Raw genomic sequence first — 22322 nt, forward strand, 5'->3', positions numbered from 1 at the left:
TTTTATTTTAAATATATTTTTAGTTATAATTGGATAAGATTTTAATTAAGGACATCTAATGTAATTTTTTAAATATTGAAGTGAAAATTAGTAAGCAATTACTGAAATCTATTTTTATTTTCTAAACGCTACTTGAAATAATTTTCCAAAAAATAGTTTTCAAACGCTACAAGGTCTTTTTTTAAAAGCTAAAAGTTACCTTCATTTTTTATTTGTTGAACGACTCTAATAGCTTTTTAACTCAGTAAAAAAACTACAAGTTACCTGAAAAATTACAAGTTTGTTTTCTTGAACAACACAAAATAGATTATATTCTTCCTAATCCACAACTTAAAATTTCTAGATCCACTAGAGGAAAAAAGAGAAATAAGAGAAACTAATTACATATACTTACATAAATATTATTGTTATTAATATGTTGTGCCTCAATTTTCGATGGAACAACGAATGCATGACTAGTTTGAGTTGTTACTACATTTTTATGGTCAAAGTATAGAAAACCCTCTTCACGTCCATTTTGGATTGTATTGGTTTTTAAATTCAAAATTTGGACACGAGAGTCGGTTACGGGCCGAAGAATATATTACCACCCCGTTCGCCTGTACTAAAGAGTACTTTTACTAATTCCATGGACTAATATAAAACCCAAATTTGTTTATTATTTATTTATTTAGGAAAATGTTTTTTTATTTTATTTTTGTGTGTCACAAAATTTTACATGGCTCTTACGTATCTCAATGGGCAATAAGAAATCAGACTAATGTTTGTTGGTTGAGTAATTTTTATTTTAAAGTTCGAATAGAAAAACAATGTTTAATCGTAGTTCATACTCAAGGGAATGGAGTACAACTTTATGTCTCCTACCGCATCTCCACTCAATCAGAGTGAAAGTACATCATATCGCATCTCATTTTCTAATGATTAAAAGATTTTTATTATGAGGTTTAAATGAATGATTAATTATTCATCATTATTTGTGGACCAATTTCACGATGGTGAAGCACAACCCTATATCTGCTATCACATCTTAACATAAAAGATTGACAAATATGATTTTAATTGAAACGTCATGTTAATCATTATTAAAAATTTATTATTATTTATGAAAAATAAGTTTAATAAATAGGATAATATTTATTTATATAAAAACAAATTAACAAATTAATTATTACTTAATTATATACCAATAAAAATTTATTACTAAAAATGAAATTAAAATAAATAAAAATAGTAGGTGAATATAAATTGAATACATGTATCACACATTAGAAAGAAAGGAAGAAAGGACACAAATTTCCCTCTTGCATTTTGTTGTGTTTCTCTCCATTTTTGTATGAGATGATACACAAATTAGAAAATCAATAATATTTTAGACCAAAAAAATGGAAAGAGAAGACACACAAATATAAAAGTTTAATTAGTACTATTTTGATATTGTAACAGAGTCAGAATGTGGTTTGATGGTGAAGATGAATGACTTAAGAAATGGAGTGTATGAGGTTGTGAGTTCGAATCCCACCATCAACAACCTTATGTCTCTCACTTATCGACTAGGGGATCCAGTTGCCGATATATCACTATATCAATGTCATGTTAGTATTTATCCTTCACACTTTAAAAAAGATATAGTTCATCATGATAATATTTTAATTTGTTTCCCTCTTAATATGTTAGAACAAATAGAATAACATAAGAATTAAGACAAATTAAGCTATTTTCATGATTTGTTCTCTAACTTATTGCTTGCAACTATATATATGGATTGCCATACCTTATTTTTTTCAACGAGTTCAACTAACAAGTAATATTTCAACACCATTGCCACTCCAATAAATAGAAGAAAATTACATCTATTATGTGCAGCTCCATACCCACTGAAAATTAATTGCACGCAGTAGTGACTCTATATGCCATGATATGTGGATGTGAACAACATTATCCGTTACACTGCTTTGTGGCAAAATTAAATAGGCCACCATTATTGTCAACATATACATTGATATTTTAGTAAGGCTAAGTTCTTAATTTAACATTCTCAACCCATAGCCCTTCAGATCCTTCATTTTGGTGTATAAGGATCACTTGTCCTCAATAATGTCTTATTTTCTGTCTTAGACCAATCACATATTGTCGTATTAATAAAACAAAAATTTTAATAACATAAAGTAATAAAAAGTAACATTCTGGTTGTTGAGATCAGGTCATGAGACATCATTTGGGACATGTGATCTCTGTTCTATTTTGGTATTAATCTTATATTGTTATTTTTGTGGTACTTCCAATTATATCATCTTACTCTATAAATAAGGAAATAATTCATTTTTTGGATTGTATGACTATCTCTTTCAAAAATATCGCTCATAATAATCAAACTTTTACTCTTTTGATCTTTCTAAAAATCTAACAGACCTTACATTAGTATTATTATATCATAGTCTTATTTGCTCCGCATCAACCACACCAAATAAGATCAACAATACTATGGACATTCACAAATGATGTGGCTAAATTTTGGGCCTCATGAGGATACTTATTTAGCCGGTCCAGCTATTGTGTGTTCCAATTTAATATTGTTTTGTCTCCTAATTAAAGGGACATGTTTGCTAAACTAGTGTTGACGGAAGGGACATGTTTCATTCTAATATATTTAATTCTTCATTTGATGCTCATGAAAACAAACATGGGAAACTAAATTCTATTCTAGTTCTTTTCCACTATCAATGTACTTTTTGATAAACTATAAACCAATCATGTATTACCGCATGTAATATAATGAAGCATCCTAATAGTAATATTGACATGATTAAATATTTTTATAGGTAATGTTTTCTCTTTAAAGGGGATAGAGTTCACTTGTAGAGATTTAAACTCATATGATCAGGATTATTGTTCTACAACTCTATACATGTCATTTATTTTCAACTTTATACTTACATTTACATCTATTTACATGGAAAAATTCAAATTATCTTACTTCCATGGATAGATAATTCAAATTAAAACTAAAGAACATACATTAAAATCTTAACATGCGAAGCTGCTAACTCATTATGTTGTCTCTGTTGTTTAGATGGTGACCCTTTTGAATATTTATTATGCTTTGGCCCAAATTTAATAACTCTTGTTGGATTTTTATACAACTCATGTGGTTGTAATCTAAATATCTAATCTTGACATAAATCTCCCGTTCCCGAAAAATCAAAATCAAACAATCAAGCTTATATTTCATTTTTTATTGCCCCCAATAGTTGAGGTTTTTGGAGAGAGAAGAAAGTTGCTGATTTTTCTTTTGAAGTTTTTCCTCATCTCAAATTTTCAACTAAATTACATGTTTATTTATTTCCCCTTCCCTTTATTGAAATCCTTCCTCAACCAAACACAAACTTAGCTCTTTATTGGCCTCAATTCTTTTGATTTCCCACATGTATCCTCGTACTAGAGGCAATCTTATCCAAACCGGAAATATTACAGGTAGGTGTGGCTAACTCTCCCAACGAGTATTTTTTTCATTAACAAAACTCAAACCGAAACCTTACTTAAAGAGAATCAAACATGTATCATTTGAACTAACGTCTGTCGGTAATATTAGCATCAATTGAAAAGGCTTGTTGAACTTACCATCTACTCATAAGTCATAAATAATTCAAATATAACATATTCCATGCTTCAATATTGTCAAAATATGAAAATTCAGTTGCCTCCTCATCTGACTAAAATTAAGTAACACAAAACTTGTACGTATCTAGTATTATATTTGACCACGTACCTTATTGTAATTATCCATACACATTAACATCAATTATCAATCTTAATTAGAATTATATATTGCCATGCTATAATCTTTTTAAGACAGTTAAGATATACACAACATACTTCCTTTATTTGTTTATAAATATAAATATTCTCACCCTCAAAAAATAGCATCTACATATTTTAAGAAAATTAGGAACTATTTAAAAAATAAAACAAAAACCTCACCATAAGTAAAATTTTACTCAATCAATGATCTCTTAACTTTTCTTATAATTTTCTAACCTTGAAAAAATTCTATTACTATATAGTAGCACTATCACACGTGGGCTTTGAATATAATTCAGCACATTCTAACTATCTTAATCTTAAGTATTAAGGAATCAAGTCATATAAGTATTTTTTTTTTTTTTACTTTTAATCTTTCCCTCTTTTGTCTTATCCTATTGTTCACTTAGAAATATTATAGAAATGGATGCCGGTTTAGAAACGCAACCACTAATTTCTTTTTAAAACCTAGTTTGAAATTTATTAGTGAGTTTATAAAGTACTTCATAATAGTTAAAGATTTTTCATCTTGGATAAATCAATGATATATAGGAAGATTAAATTAAAAGTTGTTGTGTTCAATTGAGAAGTACAATAATGTTAAAGTATGGTAAAAAATGTAATTTATAGTATTTTTTAAATATCAAGGAAGTTGATTAAATAAATAAAACTTTTTGTCTATCTTTATACTTCAGTTGAAAATGTCTTATAATAAGTCTATTATTTTGGTGTAGCTTTAAGCCAAATACATTTGTCTAGTATGACAGAAATAAAATTAAAATTCAAACAAATTTCTTGGCCACATGTTCATACCAACTAATTAGGTCATAGGGCATATTCTTTCAAACCAAATCCAACTACCATTTTTGCTAAAAGGTTTCTAGTGTTAAATAAATCCAACAAATTATATTTGGGAATACTAGAAATTGAAATTATAAATAGTTGAGAAGATCTAACCTTAACAATAAAATATTTTATAACTAATTCTAATTAATTATTGATTTGATTCTAACCATGCACCCAAATAATAATAATATAGTGTAATTTATATGCATTATTCGTGTAAATATTTATACATTGTTATTCCTCACTCATTTAAATTATTTTTTTCAAAAAATTAACAATAATTAAATATAAATAATATATAATACAATAATGATGTATAAAACTTATACGCTTTCATTTCATATATGAGAGACAGCTTCATTTCATCTGATTTTTATGTATATGAAATGTCATATCTTCCTTAATCTCATCAAAATCTATTATTATTATTTTATAAATAAAGCTTGACCTAGTTACCGTTGTAACTCATCCTATTCTAAATTACTTTATTAAGTTATTTGATCTATTAAGTACTTTAATTACACTCTAAACCATCTTCTTCAAAATGTATACTCATTTTATTATCATCATGAAATATTGGTGTAAATATAATTATCAAGCATCACTAATCTCATGTGATGCAAAAATTTAATTGCGTGCAGAGGGAAAATATAATGATAATTGAATTCATTAGAGATATGTATAAGCTTTTAAGTAAAAGAGGTATGGTTAGAATTAAGTTATATGTTCAGGAATTATTATTACTTTAGCATATATATCGTATTAAAAAGGAAAATATAATAATTGATAGATGATTGGTTTTTGAATATGATATTAGACATTCAATTCATATTTATATGTATAGAAAAAAATGTTAGTGGAGCACTAGAGCAAAAGAGGGATATCAGATGAAGCAGTAAATAAATAAAGGACTACCAACTAGGCGTTAATCTAGTTGTATAAGATCATGTTAGATCCTAGGATAATCAAAATGTTAATAATTCAATTTGCTAATAGCGACGTTTGTTGGGAGATGCAGCCACGAACTCCAAAAATGATTAGTTATTTACCCATAAAATGAGGGGATTTATACCAAAAAATAAATAAACAATCTAATTTTATGCAAGTAAGAATATAACATTACTCTGACTTAACATAGCCACAGAAAAGGAAAAGCCATATTGGACCACAAATCTTATCTTCTACAGAATTCTTTTATTATTCGTTGTATTAATTATTAATTATTAGAGGGATATTGGACACGTGATTCTAAACTGTAAACTTTCGAAGCCCAGAAGCATATGAAAATCTATTTGAAAATAATAAGGCATATATATACTCACTCTTTTATATTTTTTGTTGTTTAAGTTTAATGTATATAAATTAAAATTTATTAAGGGGTGTGCTATTTTGAAAATAAAAATTGACCAAACCTTAAACTTGTAGATTAACAATAGTTTTAAATTAAAAAGAATTATAAACCACAAAATATATGAAACAAAAGGAAATATCTATACTACTTAATAAAGGGAAAACACAAAATAATCACTCCACCATTGTATAATTTGTAATTTTTTATTTTGCTCTTGTTATCTTCTTATTTCTATAAAAAAATTATATAACATCATCTTCTTATTTTGCCATCATCATCTTCTTATTTTAAAAGTGTATTTAAAAAATTGAACATTACACCAAAAAAGTATTTGACACCAATCGAATAAATTCAATTATAAATTACAAATATTTGATACCAAAAAAGTAAAAATATGGTCGGCAGACACAAAGTGTCTTATAAGATTTTATCTTACTAAAATAAAAATTATTTAGCAAACTACATTCAGATTTGATATTTGTATTTTATAATAATTTAATATTTATATATTGTTAGAATAGAATTTTATAGAATTAATATCTCATTTATTATTTATATAATTATATGTTTTGATTTAGAGTCAATGTGATTAAACATGAATGATAGATAATATTCAAATATCATAAAAATACTCTTACACTATTAGTATATAAATTATTTCTATTTATATAAATAAGCACAATGTAATTGATAAATAATTAAAAAAATTAAGCATAGTATCAATAAATCAATGTTTTTTGTAAATAAAAATATTTTAACTATATATATTATAACTCACTCCACTAATTTCTACACCTCAAAAATATTATCTCAAACTCTTTTTGGTTATTTTTATGTCTATCTTTACAATTATTAACAATGAGAGACTTGATTTAGAAAGGAAATATTCTTAAAGTATTAATATTGAATATGGACAATCATAATATCAGAATCTTTATTATTTTACTTTATTTAAAAAGCTTTTAAAACAATGGTTGACTAAGATGTAATGTTGATACAAATGAAAAGAGTTTGAATAATTCTAGCATGAAAAAGATTATAATGTGCTTCTTCTTACATGTGCATTTTTAAGGGATGGTTAGTCTATATAGTACATACATATTTTTTATTGAGAAATTTTGATTTGAATTCTATGGCAAGAAAACTTTTATTAAGATCATTATACCTGTTTTTATTATATATTTGGACCCACTATATTGCTGATATTTCCAGATTAATTAATTGCCTTCCTTGGTGGTTATATATTACTGGACTAGTTTTTTGTTTGTGTTTATTTTAAAAATAAAATGTAATTTTAAAGAAGCTCATCAATGAATAAGTATTTTGAAGTCTGATCCGGTTTTTTATAAGGATAATAATAACACGTTTTATCACATTGCACATTAACCATTCCCACCAACGGAGTTGGTTCAAGTGGTACATATTTGATTTTCCTTAAATAAGGTTTCGGATTCGAGTCTTATGGATGAAAAAAATATCCGTTGGAAAAATTAGTCCCACATACTTGTGGATATTCTCAGCTCGAACAAAATTACCGATATATGTGGGAAACCAAAAAAACATATTGACTAAACTGAATTAATGGTTACTTATTCAGGAAATGCGTGTATTTCTATCTTACCTACAATGCTTAATTTTAAAATGAACACTTCAATAATGAGAAAAAAATATATATATAGTGAGAATATAAAATTTTTTAACATTATTACTCAAACATCTATTATTTATATTTTATGATTATTGATTCTGAAATAAAAATGAATGATATATGATATATTAATTGTATATAAATCTTTATATTAATATATATATTTACATTTTTCTAGATCAATTTTCTTTGACATGATTAAACATGGGGATATAAAGATTGAACATAGGACCAACAAGGGATACGGGTAGATATAGATAATACTTTGGAAATTTTATTTATACATCTATGAGTATTTGCTTTTGTGTTTCTGTATGTATACGCGGATACAACAAAGATTTATGGATATATATTAAGTGTTTTAAAAATTGAAAAAACTTCATTTTTAGGATATTTTGCAAGTAGATTACAGCCAAAAATCAACCAAAACAACATTGCTTCAATATAGTGGGAAATCTGCACCACTAAATTAAACGAAACAAATTTAACAATTTGAATACAAAAAGATATTAATGTAATTCATATATTTTGGTACTTGGGAACACAAGTAATACCATATAAGTGTTCACATGTATATATTGTCAGAATCCATTTTTAAAACTCGCAAATACTTGTTTGTGACTTGTACTTGTATGATTTTATTTGTGATTACTTATAAATCCGGATTTTTTTTGTTTTGCAATCTCTGGATATACATTTCCAAAATAACTTTTAAAAAAAATATCATATATGCAAATTAATTAATTGAAGAGTTATCTTTTTCTTCAGTTTCTAAAGTTAAAGATAAAGAACAAAAAAAATCTAAATACATAAAATTTGAATCCAATAAATAAATTCTTTAAAAAAACTCGTCTTCAACTTTTAGGAATAAAATTAACAAATAAACTAATTTAAATGTGGTAGATTTCCATATATTCAACTTGTTATTTAAGCAACAAAAGACAAATGGTAAGATGATGCTTAGAAAAACAAGCTTTAATCATCCAATAAATACCTTAAGAAAGAGACCAAGTAACAGGAGTTCAAAATTCACATCCTTAATCTCTTGTCCCTCATAAAGGATACAAATATATGACTCATTTTGAGTTCCACTTTATAATTTATGGGTGTATATGGCTATAGTTTAAACTGTGAAATCAATGGAACCAAATCAAACTATAAAATGTAGTTCAATTTCGTATTTCATGGTTTTAAAAATTTAGGAATTGTTGGAATCGAACCAAACTACATATTAAAAAATATATACTAAAGAATGCTTCAACCAATTTTATAGCTTAAATTATTAATTTTATATAAATAATAGTGTTATATATATTATTAAACTATTATTATGTTGTTGTTATATATGTTATTATTTACTAAATTGTCATGTATATATGATATTTTCTTAGTGTTATGATGATTTATAACATATCTTCTAACTATAGTATTACTAGATTTGAAACAAACATATATTATAAATTATTATATATGTATTCATGTTAGCAACTGTGAATTGTAATGTTATATATACTAATAATTGATTATATATATTACTAAATTGATATGTATATTATTAATCATGCATTATTATATATGTTATTACTTACTAAGCATGACGTACTATTATGTAAGTGATTATTCACTTATTTTCATTCTAAATTACATATTTGTAATATATGTTACTAACATCCCATTACAAGTTTCAGTTTTTTACTTATAATAATAATAATTTTATTTTTATGGACAAACAATATATCTTGTAATATATTTTAAACTTTCAATTAATTGAAAAAATAAAAAAGAACATGAAAACTATGGAACTGAATTGAACCAAACTATTCATAAGCAGTCCAGTTCGATTTTTTCAATAAAATCTGTGGTTAACAGTGGTGAACTGAATCATATATTTGTGTTCGGTTACTGAATTATACAAAAAAATAAACCAATTGAACTGAACTTTTATACTCATATTCTACATATTTCTTTAAAAATTAAAAAGATATATGCACCAAAGTATAAGATTTTTTTACAATATCAATATGTTATTTATCATTTATATTTATTATTATTTACTCTCTCTAAATAAAAGTAATATCAATGAATAATAGATGATGATCTCACTTCATATAAATATTTATTTATACTACTTATAAAGGGAAAACCCAAAATAACCCACATCATGGTGTAATTTGTGGTTCTCCCTATTTTGCCCTCACCATTTTCTATTTTTTACTAAAAAACCATATATAACCCAATGTTTCTCTCCAACCAATATATGTTCCATATTATTTGGTTAAATATTTCTTCTTGCATTATAACTATCAGTTTTGAATGTAGAACATGAATGTTCAATTTTCTAAATTGAACATTACACAATTCGAATAAATTCAACTGTAGATTACAAATATTTAACATAAAATATTATACTTGACATTTATGATATACAAACTATACATTATAAATAATAGGAAAATGGGTTGATAGACACGACAGTGTATGTCAACACGCTAGTTTATATAGAATAGATACTCCTACAAAATTAAATTTGAAATAAATACATAGTATCTTAATATTTTATATAGAATGAAATGAGAGTATTAGGCTAAACTCCTTCAAAAAAGTGATAATATTTAAATAGCCAATAAATATTTATTGCTTACCCTATAAAATAATAAAATATGACAATGCATGTTAACATGCTAGTTTATATAGAATAGATACTCCTAAAAAATTAAATTTGAAATAAATACATAGTATCTTAATATTTTATATAGAATGAAATGACAGAATTAGGCTAAACTCCTTCAAAAAAGTGGTAATATTTAAATAGCCAATAAATATTTATTGCTTACCATATAAAATAATAAAATATAACTGTTGCGTAATAATAACTCCTCCACACAGGAAACAGCACACAATTAAAACAGGAACAGGACAATATTTGAGTTGCAAAGGAAACAGAAGAACCAATTTGAAAATGACCAAGCCAATGTTTCTGTTTCAGTTTCTCTGTTTTTCCACTTTCGTTTCTTCTACTCTATAGTTACAACTATATTGATTTTCTCACCGGCTTCTCTCACTTTCCTACAAAACTGTTCAACAAAACCATTTTTCTTTCTTCACTTTATTGGCACTTTCATATTATTTTTCTCACTAATTTGGGTTAAACGTGATGGGATTGCTCAGCAGTTTATTGGGGATTATTGGTTTTGTTATTGGAATCCCTCTTGGCCTATTGGTTGGCTTCTTTGTATTTGTTTATCCTCAAGATACCAAACAAGTCAAGGTAAAAACTTCAAAAATCTATTTTTGCATGCACTTGTATTCATTTCAGTTCAATGCAGAGACAGGGTGATGGCTTTGATACAGCACTTGAACTTTCATTTTGAATTCTGGGTATGCTTCAAAATCTGATTTTGAAATATGGGTATGCTTCAAATTCCAATGCAGGACCCTGTTGTTAGGCCAATTAGTGAATTAGGCCCAAAAGCTTTGGAAGAACTTCTACCTGAGATTCCTCTGTGGGTGAAGACACCTGATTATGAACGAGTTAGTATATTGATGATAATACTATCTGTGAAGATTTCTCTCTCTAAGGTTTATGATACCTTGTTATTGATATTGCATAGTTGTGCAGGTTGATTGGTTAAACAAGTTTTTGCTGGATATGTGGCCTTTCTTAGACAAGGTAATTCAGCAATCCATAAGGGTGATTTGTTGTTCTTATTGGATAAATTTTCACTAACATTTCATTATGATGTGTAGGCAATTTGTGGGATGATTAGACTCAATGCAAAACCAATATTTGCTGAATACATTGGCAAGTATCATATTAAAGGAATCGAGTTTGATAAGTTAAGCCTCGGAACTCTTCCTCCTACTCTCTGTGGTAAGTCTTATCTTTATCTTCTGATCTTTTGTGCAAATACTTAATCCTAATTTATACCCAGCAAATAGAAATTTCAGATTTATTAGGATGATTTTCACCGATAAAGATAGATTCCTAATACATGTCTTAATGTGGCTCTAAGAATAGAAGGTGAAATTGAGTTTTGGACATGATTGAGATGGTTGTGTTGAGAGTCCTGAAGTTCTTATATATGTAATTATAGTTTTTCATTTTGGGTGCTAAAATAAATATGTGACTGTAGTGAAATTAGTGGGTGATAATACTAATGGAAGGCAAAGTGAAATGCACTCTTGTGTCCGGTCTCAAATTAGGTTAAACAAAATTGCTCGAGACCTGCTAGAAAATCACATCGACATCTGCCACAAGAACTCTTCTTGGCAGCAAATCCAAAATTTGCCACCTTTCGCATGCAATGAATGATTAAGGATATATTGTAGATATATCAAATAGGAACCTTTGGAAGTGTGAACTACAAATGCACTTTAGAGCACTTGAATAACTTCTGATGACAAAACCAGAACTTTCTAAACCTGTTTTTCAATTGATACTCACCATACATCACTTTACTTTATAAACTGCACCCCGACACTTAATCGGAGCCTTTATCACTATATCTGGTTTCTTTTTCCCTGACTACTTTCTGATTCCGCAGGTATTAAAGTTTTGGAAACAAATGAAAAGGAATTGGTCATGGAACAAGTGATCAAATGGGCTGGCAATCCAAACATAGTGTTGGATTTGCACGTGTCTTCTTTGAAGATCTCAGTTCAGGTTAGATAAGCCATAAGCCTTGAGGTACAATCCTAAATGGTGAATGTTATTTTTAGTTCCTTCAAGATTGACATGTTCCTTTTGGGAATTCATTTTGGCTCTTCTCAGTTGGTGGACTTACAAGTATTTGTGACATTGCGGACAACTTTAAGACCTTTAGTGCCTACGATACCTTGTTTTGCGAAGATTGTGGTATCTTTGATGGAGAAGGTAAAGGAAATACTGTAATAACTTTATTCATGATTAGTTTCATTTAGTCGTTCTAATATAAGAAGCCGGAAGAAATATCTTATAACATAATTACTCATGTTTGATTTCCAGCCTCACGTGGATTTCGGGATGAAAATATCTGGAGGAGACATCATGGCTATACCCGGTCTTTATGGATTTGTTCAGGTGCTGCCCTTGTTATTTCTTTTTTTCCTGCTGATGGTGGTTGCGATTTTGTTAAACTGTCTCTACCAATTTGAATAAATGGCTGCCAACTTACACTGTTTTGTGTTTTGATTTTCTCACTGTTTTTATTTGGATTAGAACTTTTGTAGTACTAAACCTTCTAGTAAATTAAAACTTCATATTTTTATTTTTCCTTTTATGTCATGGAATTTGGTTTATCACTACAAATTGAGGTTTCTTCTATGAAATGCATAATCTATTTTTCGTATGCACATTTAATCTCCAACTCTATAACGAACAGAATGATTATTTTAGTATACTTGAAGACTAACTACTTCAGTTGCTTACAGGAAACAATAAAAAAGCAAGTTGCAAGTCTCTATCTCTGGCCTCAAACCTTGGAAATTCCTATCCTCGATGAATCAACGTAAGCTCATTGAAATGACAAGTTCTATTTGCTCACAAAAGTCATTTTTTCTATCCTACATTTTTTTGACAAAAAAATATATAAACGAATGGTGCTATCTCTTATGAAAAGTGGAGTTTGTGGCCTTGATCCTTAGATTTTGCATTTGGTAATCGTTTTTAGTGATCAACAATTGCAACAATTAGACATAGTTGCCACCATATATCTTATTAGGATATAGTTACTATTTAACATGTTATCTGAATAAAACAGCATTTGATGTTCCTCTGTACTGCAAATCACCAAAATCTAAGCTGGCAAGAACTTTTTGTTTTCTCGATGATGAACATGAGCTTTTCAAAATGATTCCTGATGTTTTCCTCACATCTCTTCAGGGTGGCTATAAAGAAGCCCGTGGGAATATTACATGTGAATGTAGTTCGGGCACATAAGCTTTTGAAGAAGGACTTGTTGGGAACTTCTGATCCTTACGTCAAACTAACTCTAACTGGAGACAAACTTGCAGCAAAGAAAACCACTATCAAGATGAGGAATTTGAACCCGGAGTGGAATGAGAAGTTCAAGCTTGTCGTGAAGGACCCTAATTCTCAAGTTCTCCAATTACAAGTCTATGACTGGGACAAGGTTTTCCTTAACTTTCTTCTAATTGAGTTACTTGTTCGAATTATAGCATAAAAAGCGGAACACGAAAATCCTAACTATATTAGTTGCTTACCTAGTATTAGCCTTACAATGTGTGATGCTTTTGAATGAAGCCTAATAGTATTATTCACAGGTTGGTGCGCATGATAGGCTGGGAATGCAATTAGTCCCTCTTAAGGTTCTTAAACCCTACGAGAATAAAGAATTTACGCTCGATTTACTTAAGGACACTAATATCAATGAAGTTCCAATAAAGAAGAATAGAGGGCAGATTGTAGTGGACTTGACTTTTGTTCCTTTCAAAGAAGATAGCATGAAGTTTGGTGGAAATTCGAGGACATATAGCAGAAAGGAAAGCGGAAAGGATGTCGTATCCGACGATGAGGTCCAAGAAGGAGCAGGTTTACTTTCACTTGTGATACAGGAAGCTGAAGAGGTTGAAGGGGAACATCACAACAACCCATATGCAGTGCTTACCTTTAGAGGTGAAAAGAAAAAGACTAAGGTAAACCTCCTCTTTCTTTCCTTTTGGTGCTATAAAGTTTAGATTAGGAAAATACATTCTGAAGAAGATCACCAATCTACAACAACTAAACCGGATCAGTTACATGGATCGAACGATGTCATCATAATCTTGAACTCACATACCACCAGCCAATAAAGGAAACAACCTTGAGAGTTGAACTCAAGCTACAATTCTGTCTAAAATATTAATAGATATTATAAAAAGAACTCATTTCTTTAACTACATTTGACTAAATTACCTTCTAATATGGTAAAATATAATGATATTTTCTCTCTAAAAATATAATTATACACTTCTTACATGTCTATCATGCACCTTATGTTACATGTGTGACTCAGAAATAGGCTTATTAAAAATGCATTCAGCATGTTATCAATGTATATGCACCTTATGTTATATTTACTTGAAAGAGTTTATTCTAGAATTTATATTTGTGCAGATAATGAGGAAAACTCGTCACCCACGTTGGAATGAAGAATTCCAATTCATGCTTGAGGAGCCTCCTCTACATGAGAAAATACACATTCAGGTTTTCAGCAAGAGGAAAAAGTTTAGTTTTTTCTCAAAGGTACCCACTTCATTTTTTTTCTCTCTACATTACAAGTCATCTTCTACAATTACCATTAGTTCAATTGGTTAAAAAATAAGTTCAATTTCTGTGCAAAGTATAGTTTTTTATACAGTAAGTGTAACATCGCCATAAATGATCGGTAGATGTTGCACTAACAGTATAAAAAACTATTACATTGACGCAAAAACGAATTTCTCTTAAAAAGTTAGAATGTGATTATTAATATTAGATTGCCCTTAATACTATATGCAGGAATCATTGGGGTATGTAGAGATTAACCTGAATGATGTGGTGCACAATGGTCGCATTAATAATAAATATCATCTTATAGATTCAAAGAATGGAGTGATACAAGTTGAGATAAGATGGACAACAGCTTGAGAAATCAAACCAATGTCTCAACTCTAATCATACATTTTTGGATTCCTATCATCAAAGTATAAATTATAAACTGTTTTTACCTTTTGCTTCCCGTACATAATGTACATCGTTTTATTTTTTATAGATAATCATATTAGAGCTACAAAGTACAAACATTATATATAATGTAACTTTATCTATTAGCACACAAGACTTAAACCAATCACCTTTTAGTTACAAAATAATGCTTAAAGAATCTTAGATGCAAACTTTTATGGAAAGAAAGAAGAGTGGAATATATATACACTGCTAGTGTAAAGATTTATATATAATCAATATATAAATGATAAATGATATAATGTAATATATTATTCACTATTCATTTTTTAAAATCAATGATGATTAAACATAGATGATAAATGATACAATGTCACAAATCCACATTACTAAACTAAAATTTTATTTTTAAATGAACTTGAAATGTTATGATAAAAGTTGTTTACACTTTTAATAACTTTAGGCAATTCAATCCAAAATTCACAACTCTATATTTATATTTTACATTAAAATATATAAAATTATAATTAAAACTTGTTAAACTATACCACGTTGTGAAGTCAATTGACTTCTCAACGTTATGAAAAATACTATACCAAAAAGTTGATTTTACTTAAACTGAAAATTATCGATTTAAAAACAACTTTATAGTAATATCTTAATATCTTCAATTTTGTCAAACAATTCTAATTTGTAAAGAAATTATATCTAACCACAACCCCTCTACACGTAAAAAAAATGTAAGAACTATTCTCAATGATTTAGAAACCAAAAAAGGTAGTTGTTGTGGATTAAAAAACTACCCCAATTTAACTTTTTATTTATTTAATCAAAGCAAAATATAAATGAAATATTTTATTTTGTGCAAAAAAAGTGAAAAACAGAAAATTGAGGACCCATTCCCAATAATAAAAATTGATGGGTCAAAATTGAAACCCAAAATAAAAAATTGAAGTATTTGTATGTGAGGAGTGTAGTGTTATAGTGTAGTGATTTTCTCTTTCATTTTCTTCGTCAACTACAATGGAAGCTGCTCAACGAAAACCCTTTTTCTTCTTCATTTCCCTCTTTCATCTCTTCCTTTTCGCCAATTCCTTATCTAATTTCCAAGACCTTCATATCATCAATGCTGAACGCAGGGTAAGTACTCTTCCTTCCTATTTCAAATCTTCTTCTATCGAATTTCATTTCTCAATTTTTTTTGTTCATAATGTAATAACGACTTGTTTCCCATAGAGATCTGTTTGAAAATGGCACGAAATGTTTTGGGATTGTGGCCATCGTGTTAAAAATCTGATTTTGCGATATGGGTAGCAATGAAAATTGTTGATTCATCTATTTCTTCTTGTTTCAATTGTGTCTCTTATATTATTTTGATCTCATTTCTCTGATAGTGTTTGTGTCATATTTTTGTTTTCTTTAGGGAGTAAATAATTCTATATGTTACACCATATTTTAGGCATAAGCTAAATTTTTTGTTTTACACATTGTATGACTAATAATATGCCAATGATCCTTGCAGATTGATTTATCCTCTCACATTATTAAGGTGTACTTGACATTGAAGGTAACCCTTCCTTAGTACTTACTATCGCTCTTTTGGTTATAACTTATAAGTCAATCTTGGGTTTGCCACGATTGCTGCTTTTTATATCCGTAAACCTTGTTCTATATTCAGCTCTGAGTTAAGAGTTAATCTAAGATGGAATTATTTTGTAATCGTGTATGGTCAGTTATTTGATGAAGTTCATGGAGAATAAAAATCATGTTTCATTATAGTGCAGATAAACTTTAATTTAATTTTTGTGGAAAATGGTATGACCGAAACTTATGTCTATGCAAAATAATCTGTTGGCATTGACACCTTTTATAATTGTTCCTAATATTCTTTCTTTTTCTTGGTGACACCCAATTCGATTAGAGGTACCTCTTCCAAACACTTACATCATGTTTGGTACACATAACCAATTTTTGCAGAATCGAAATAGCTTCCAGTATTCGGTAGCTAAGGAACGGAATTATATTTTATTCCATTTTATTTTATTTTAGTGTTTTGTTGTTGGTACATGGAACCAACATTGAATGGAATTATAGTTATAATCTTACCATTGTGTCGAGGCTCCCCTTTCGAACATTCAAGGAATGACCTTTCTCACCTCTTTAGGACAGAATGTGATTTTTGTCTGTATGGAATGGAATCATCATTCCATTTCTTTCTTTTCCTTCCAAAAGAAAGAATACTCTTCCTACCGAATAAGGCAGGAATTCAATGACCATTGTACGTGTGCTCTCAAGTCTATTATAGTTTGCAACCTGTTTTAGATTTCCACGCCATCGGATCAGTATTTTTTTAAGCCAGTTTTTTCACTGATTAATTTTATTTTGTTTAGATTTATTTTCGATCAATAAAAGCATCTATCTTAACTTTGTAGATATTGTATTTCATAGACCTTTTCTTTCAGGTTGAAAACTTGGGGACATCTCCTGCTTCAGAAGTACATCTTGCTTTTTCACCTACTGAGGTTGAACATCTAGCAATAGTAAAAGCAGCTGCAACATCCGGGAAGCGGAAGAAGAAAACTTACACTCCTCTTGGTGTTAAATCTGCTGATCTACCTGATGGACCAAATGAAACTAAATTTTTCTCGATAGCTTTGTTAACTCCACTAAGCAAAGGTGAAACCATAACACTAGAGGTGCTTTACCAGCTGACACATTCTCTGGAACCTTTCCCAGTAGAAATAAGTCAATCAGAATCGCAATTGGTCTATTTCCGCGACAGTGCAATATTATTGTCTCCCTATCATGTCAAACAACAGACAACTTTCATTAAGACACCAAGTACACGGGTAGAATCATTCACAGTGGTAGATCCCATTAAACGTTCTGGTACAGAGCTGAAATATGGGCCATATGACAATCAGCTCCCATATTCATATTCTCCTGTCCTTGTTCATTTCGAAAATAACAATCCATTCACTGTTGTTGAGGAGCTAGAGCGTGAAATTGAAGTATCTCACTGGGGAAGTGTGCAGGTCACAGAGCGATATAGGCTTGTTCATGGAGGTGCTCGACACAAAGGTGTTTTTTCAAGGTATATTTGCTATGTCTTACTATTCTCATTGCTCCAGATTTTGTTCTTTGTAAAATAATACGTGTAATTGTATTAAAAGTAATAGGAAATTGCTACATGCCAAATTGCTCTCTTACCTATTTTTAATATATTCTTTAGTAGTGTGATGTTATTTGGATCCTATTGTAATTCTTTAAAAATGCTCTCTTATCTTCTCTTGAAAAAGTGTATAGTTTTGACTTTTGACAATTCTGCATGATTTGATAATTCGATAACAATTGGAAAATAGTCATTTTCGTATATGTTTTAATTGCATCATTTGGTGGCAGCATAGATGGATAATTCCTTTTATAAAGTAGTTAACAACCGAATATGATCAATTTTTCGTTTTTCGTCACATTCAGTCAAGAGCTTACAGATTGTCCACATAGTCCAACAGCACCATGTCCCATGTTAATTGCTCCATATTTTGTAGATTGCGCAGACTCCTGCTGTGGTTAATACTCATGTATTTGGACTGCCATAATTTTGAAATTGCCCCACTTTTAACTTATATTTCACTTGTGGGTCAGCTGAGCTAAAGTTAATGATGCGTTAACTTGTAGAAATCTTGGTTTATATGTAATATTTAAATTCTTCTGGATTTACTCGAATACTTTTTCCTTTCATGTAAAGTTTCTTTTATTATGTATGACTGGAGTTTTCTGTTGACAGGGTTGAATATCAAACTAGACAAGGTGGTGGTGCTGGTGCGTCTTCATTTAAACATCTTCTTGCAAGACTACCCGCTAAGGTTCACTCTGTATACTACCGGGATCAAATAGGGAATATTTCCACTTCACATTTACGCACAGGTTTTGTGAAGGTAACATATATTGTTTGATCTTAAGATAACATGATTTTTTGCATACATACCTCTTGGCATAGAGTTGTTATTCATGTTCACCTATATCTTTTTCTTTCTGTGATATCATGTGCACCATTTCTTTTCTTTCCCCCCTTTCTTTTGGCAGCCATAACTAGAATGCAAGTCATCAGTGGTTTCAATGGTTAAGCACATGATTGTGTGTTATTTAAAAGTGAGGGGTTGTGCTGTTCACCCCTTTTGCATTATAAATATTACTGTTCCTCCCATCAACATTAAGAGAACCGTCTTCATTGCTTGGTCTAGTTACATTTTACTGGGCAGCACTGTCACCATAAAGAGTCAATAGAAAACATATGGAAATGATGTTTTCTTATACTTTCTACACGGCGTGTTTCTATATTGATGAAGTGTTTTGAGAGCAAAAGTTATACCTGTTTTGTTGAACTGTTGAGATCAACAAGGACAACAGTATTGAAAGAAAAAAAGATACATCTATATTTCTTAAAATGCACAAATGTAGACCATTGAATATAGTAAATGATTGAGACTCTGATACTCTCAATTAATGAACCTCCATCATAACATTTTCTTGATTCATGCACATAAAGCAAGCTGCACTTTAGAGGAGACTCTCCCATTTTTAACATATTGATTTCTGACCTAATTCTATATGCTTATTTATTGCAGTCAGAACTTGAATTTGAACCCCGATATCCTCTATTTGGAGGCTGGAAATCAACATTTGTCATCGGTTATGGGGTACCATTGCAGGACTTCCTTTTTGAGTCTTCAGATGGCAGAAGATACCTCAACTTTACTTTTGGTTGTCCTCTTCTTGAGGCAGTGGTTGACAAGTTGACGTTAAAAGTGGGTATTAACTTGTGATTTTGCACTGTTAATTGTTACTATTAACTTAAGCTTGTGTCCTTTTTACTTCGTCTGCTTGTTTATGCAATAATGGTGGTTAGATTTAACCTTCTTGTACCATTGAATTTTAGGTTGTGCTGCCCGAGGGATCTAAAAATGCTACTGCTGTGGTTCCTTTTCAAGTAGAGCAAAGACTAGAGGTAATGTTGCTTAGGCAGCTTAGTTACAAGTGCACACAACTGCTGAAATATTATAAGCAAAGCAGTTGTTAAACTCCACTTATTGAGAGAAAAAGAAAGAAGGGGGCGTCACTATGTTGAAGAAATAGATAAATTTTTAATCTTTGACTGGCGAAGATAATAAGTTAGAAATTATATAAATAACTTTCGTCTCCACACATAAGTTCATGTTCTTTTTCCTTCTCTGGCCAATGTTTACCTCTGTTGCTGAAGAATTAATTAACATTCCTAGAACTTCTAGCTTAATAAAACATTGGATTCCTTGCAGCTAATGCAGTTTTACATTTTAACTTTTTCAGACCAAGCATACATATCTTGATGTTGTTGGAAGGACTGTGGTGGTTCTAGAAAAGAGGAATGCAGTTCCTGATCACAGCATTCCTTTCCAGGTATAACCGAACCCAATTCAAAGCATACTTTCTGAAACTGCTTTCAAATGTGGGTGTTTTGTGAGGTCCCTGTTAATTATATTCAGCTTTCACCTCCTCCTCTGTCTTTGTATGATGGACATGAAAGATTGTGAATAAGTTGTTACTTTAACCATTTTGTTTATGGGTTATCGACGTGTTGGATCAAGTCTGAACTATATATTATTAGTTCATACCTTTGGAATTTGGATAGAAATTAGAACCTTTTTTTTAAACCTACATATAAACTGAAAAAGGGAAAAATTAAATACTTCAAGAAGATGCTATCCACAACCCTACAATATGTAGACTACAACATTTCATGATATGAAATCACAGACTTGTTTCTCAAGATTTTTTGCGGGTAAACGCATGGTCTAACAATGTTCTCTGTTGTTATTGTTATGCTCTAGTCTTGTTCTAACCATATTTTCTGTTACTAATATTCTTTTGTAGGTATACTACAGTTTCAACCCTATATTCATGCTTGCTGAGCCATTGATGCTGGTATTTGCATTTTTCTTGTTTTTTGTGGCATCTGTGGCATACCTACACATCGATCTTTCGATACGGAAGTGATGACAATCTAGCTATCTTGAAAAAGGGTATGTATTAAATTCCCTTACAACTCTTTTTTTAAGATTAAAACACTCTTTCTTGGCCTTGCTCTCAATTTTTAAGCACTTTTTGGCCTTCTTTAACAGGCAGGGAGCAAGAAGATCCAAAGATGGTGCTGGTGTTACTTTGATGAGAAGTTGATATAACATTTTGACAATATTGTACTAAATGCAATTATAGATTTGCTTCTTTATACGATTTTACCCCTTGGATTTTGATCTTGCCTCATTCAACCATTACTTCTATTTAAGAAATATAGGACATGTTAGTTATAGGGCCATCACCCTAAATGTCTAATGGCAAGAAACTTATAAGATCTTCCTTTTAGGTTTGACAAATATTTCAATCTGAGCATGAGATTTTAAGCCTCTTATTCAGCTAATCACACAAGCTAAGGAAGCTTAAATATATAGTTTCACCTTTAGAAAAAGTTGGAAAAATGACCTATAGGTAAACAATGAATAAAAAAGGGTAAAACAATGATTGGCAAGAACATTCTATATTACATGCTTATAAGTCCAACTATATCAAACTATTATTATCATCATCATCCCATGATCTATACAAAATAACAATAAAAACATTCTATACTTTTTAAACACTAAAAATGCATTATGCTTTTTTTATGTATCATGATATAGTTCAGCTAACAAAAAGAAAATTAGGAAGCTGGAAGAGCTTGTTAGTTGGTATTTGGCACTCACATTGAAGTAGGCATTTTAGACTTGGGCAAAAGCACAATAGTCTGGACTAGATCTCTCATCATGCAGATATACTAGATCAGTCAGCCGAAGCCTGAAAAAGTATAGGTCCAAATATTAATTTAAGAAGATATTGTTTAACTCGAACTTTTTTAATCTGGTTTGACCGAGTCATAATAAATTCAGGTCTAGGTTGGGATTACCCGAATGTGTTTGGACCAGTAAACATAAATGAGGTTAGGCTTGTAGATAGGACTATCTTGT

The 22322-nt window shown here is 29.7% G+C and overlaps 2 protein-coding genes across 2 annotated transcripts; both read left to right on the forward strand.

Annotated features, from left to right (window-relative positions):
* On the forward strand, positions 10581 to 15330 carry LOC109353315 (synaptotagmin-3-like). Its single transcript, XM_019595540.1, has 12 exons — positions 10581 to 10911; positions 11076 to 11174; positions 11263 to 11313; positions 11391 to 11514; positions 12188 to 12306; positions 12415 to 12516; positions 12628 to 12702; positions 13053 to 13129; positions 13504 to 13753; positions 13905 to 14276; positions 14737 to 14865; positions 15121 to 15330. The coding sequence occupies exons 1-12, from the start codon at positions 10798 to 10800 to the stop codon at positions 15247 to 15249; spliced, it is 1641 nt and encodes a 546-aa protein (XP_019451085.1). The 5' UTR covers positions 10581 to 10797; the 3' UTR covers positions 15250 to 15330.
* LOC109354555 (dolichyl-diphosphooligosaccharide--protein glycosyltransferase subunit 1B-like) lies at positions 16288 to 21734 on the forward strand. The gene is made up of 9 exons (XM_019597151.1): positions 16288 to 16425; positions 16808 to 16852; positions 17748 to 18379; positions 19073 to 19223; positions 19914 to 20093; positions 20225 to 20293; positions 20632 to 20721; positions 21196 to 21344; positions 21444 to 21734. The coding sequence occupies exons 1-8, from the start codon at positions 16309 to 16311 to the stop codon at positions 21316 to 21318; spliced, it is 1407 nt and encodes a 468-aa protein (XP_019452696.1). The 5' UTR covers positions 16288 to 16308; the 3' UTR covers positions 21319 to 21344; positions 21444 to 21734.

Source organism: Lupinus angustifolius, chromosome LG08 (genome assembly GCF_001865875.1).
Source record: "Lupinus angustifolius cultivar Tanjil chromosome LG08, LupAngTanjil_v1.0, whole genome shotgun sequence".
NCBI lineage: Eukaryota > Viridiplantae > Streptophyta > Magnoliopsida > Fabales > Fabaceae > Lupinus > Lupinus angustifolius.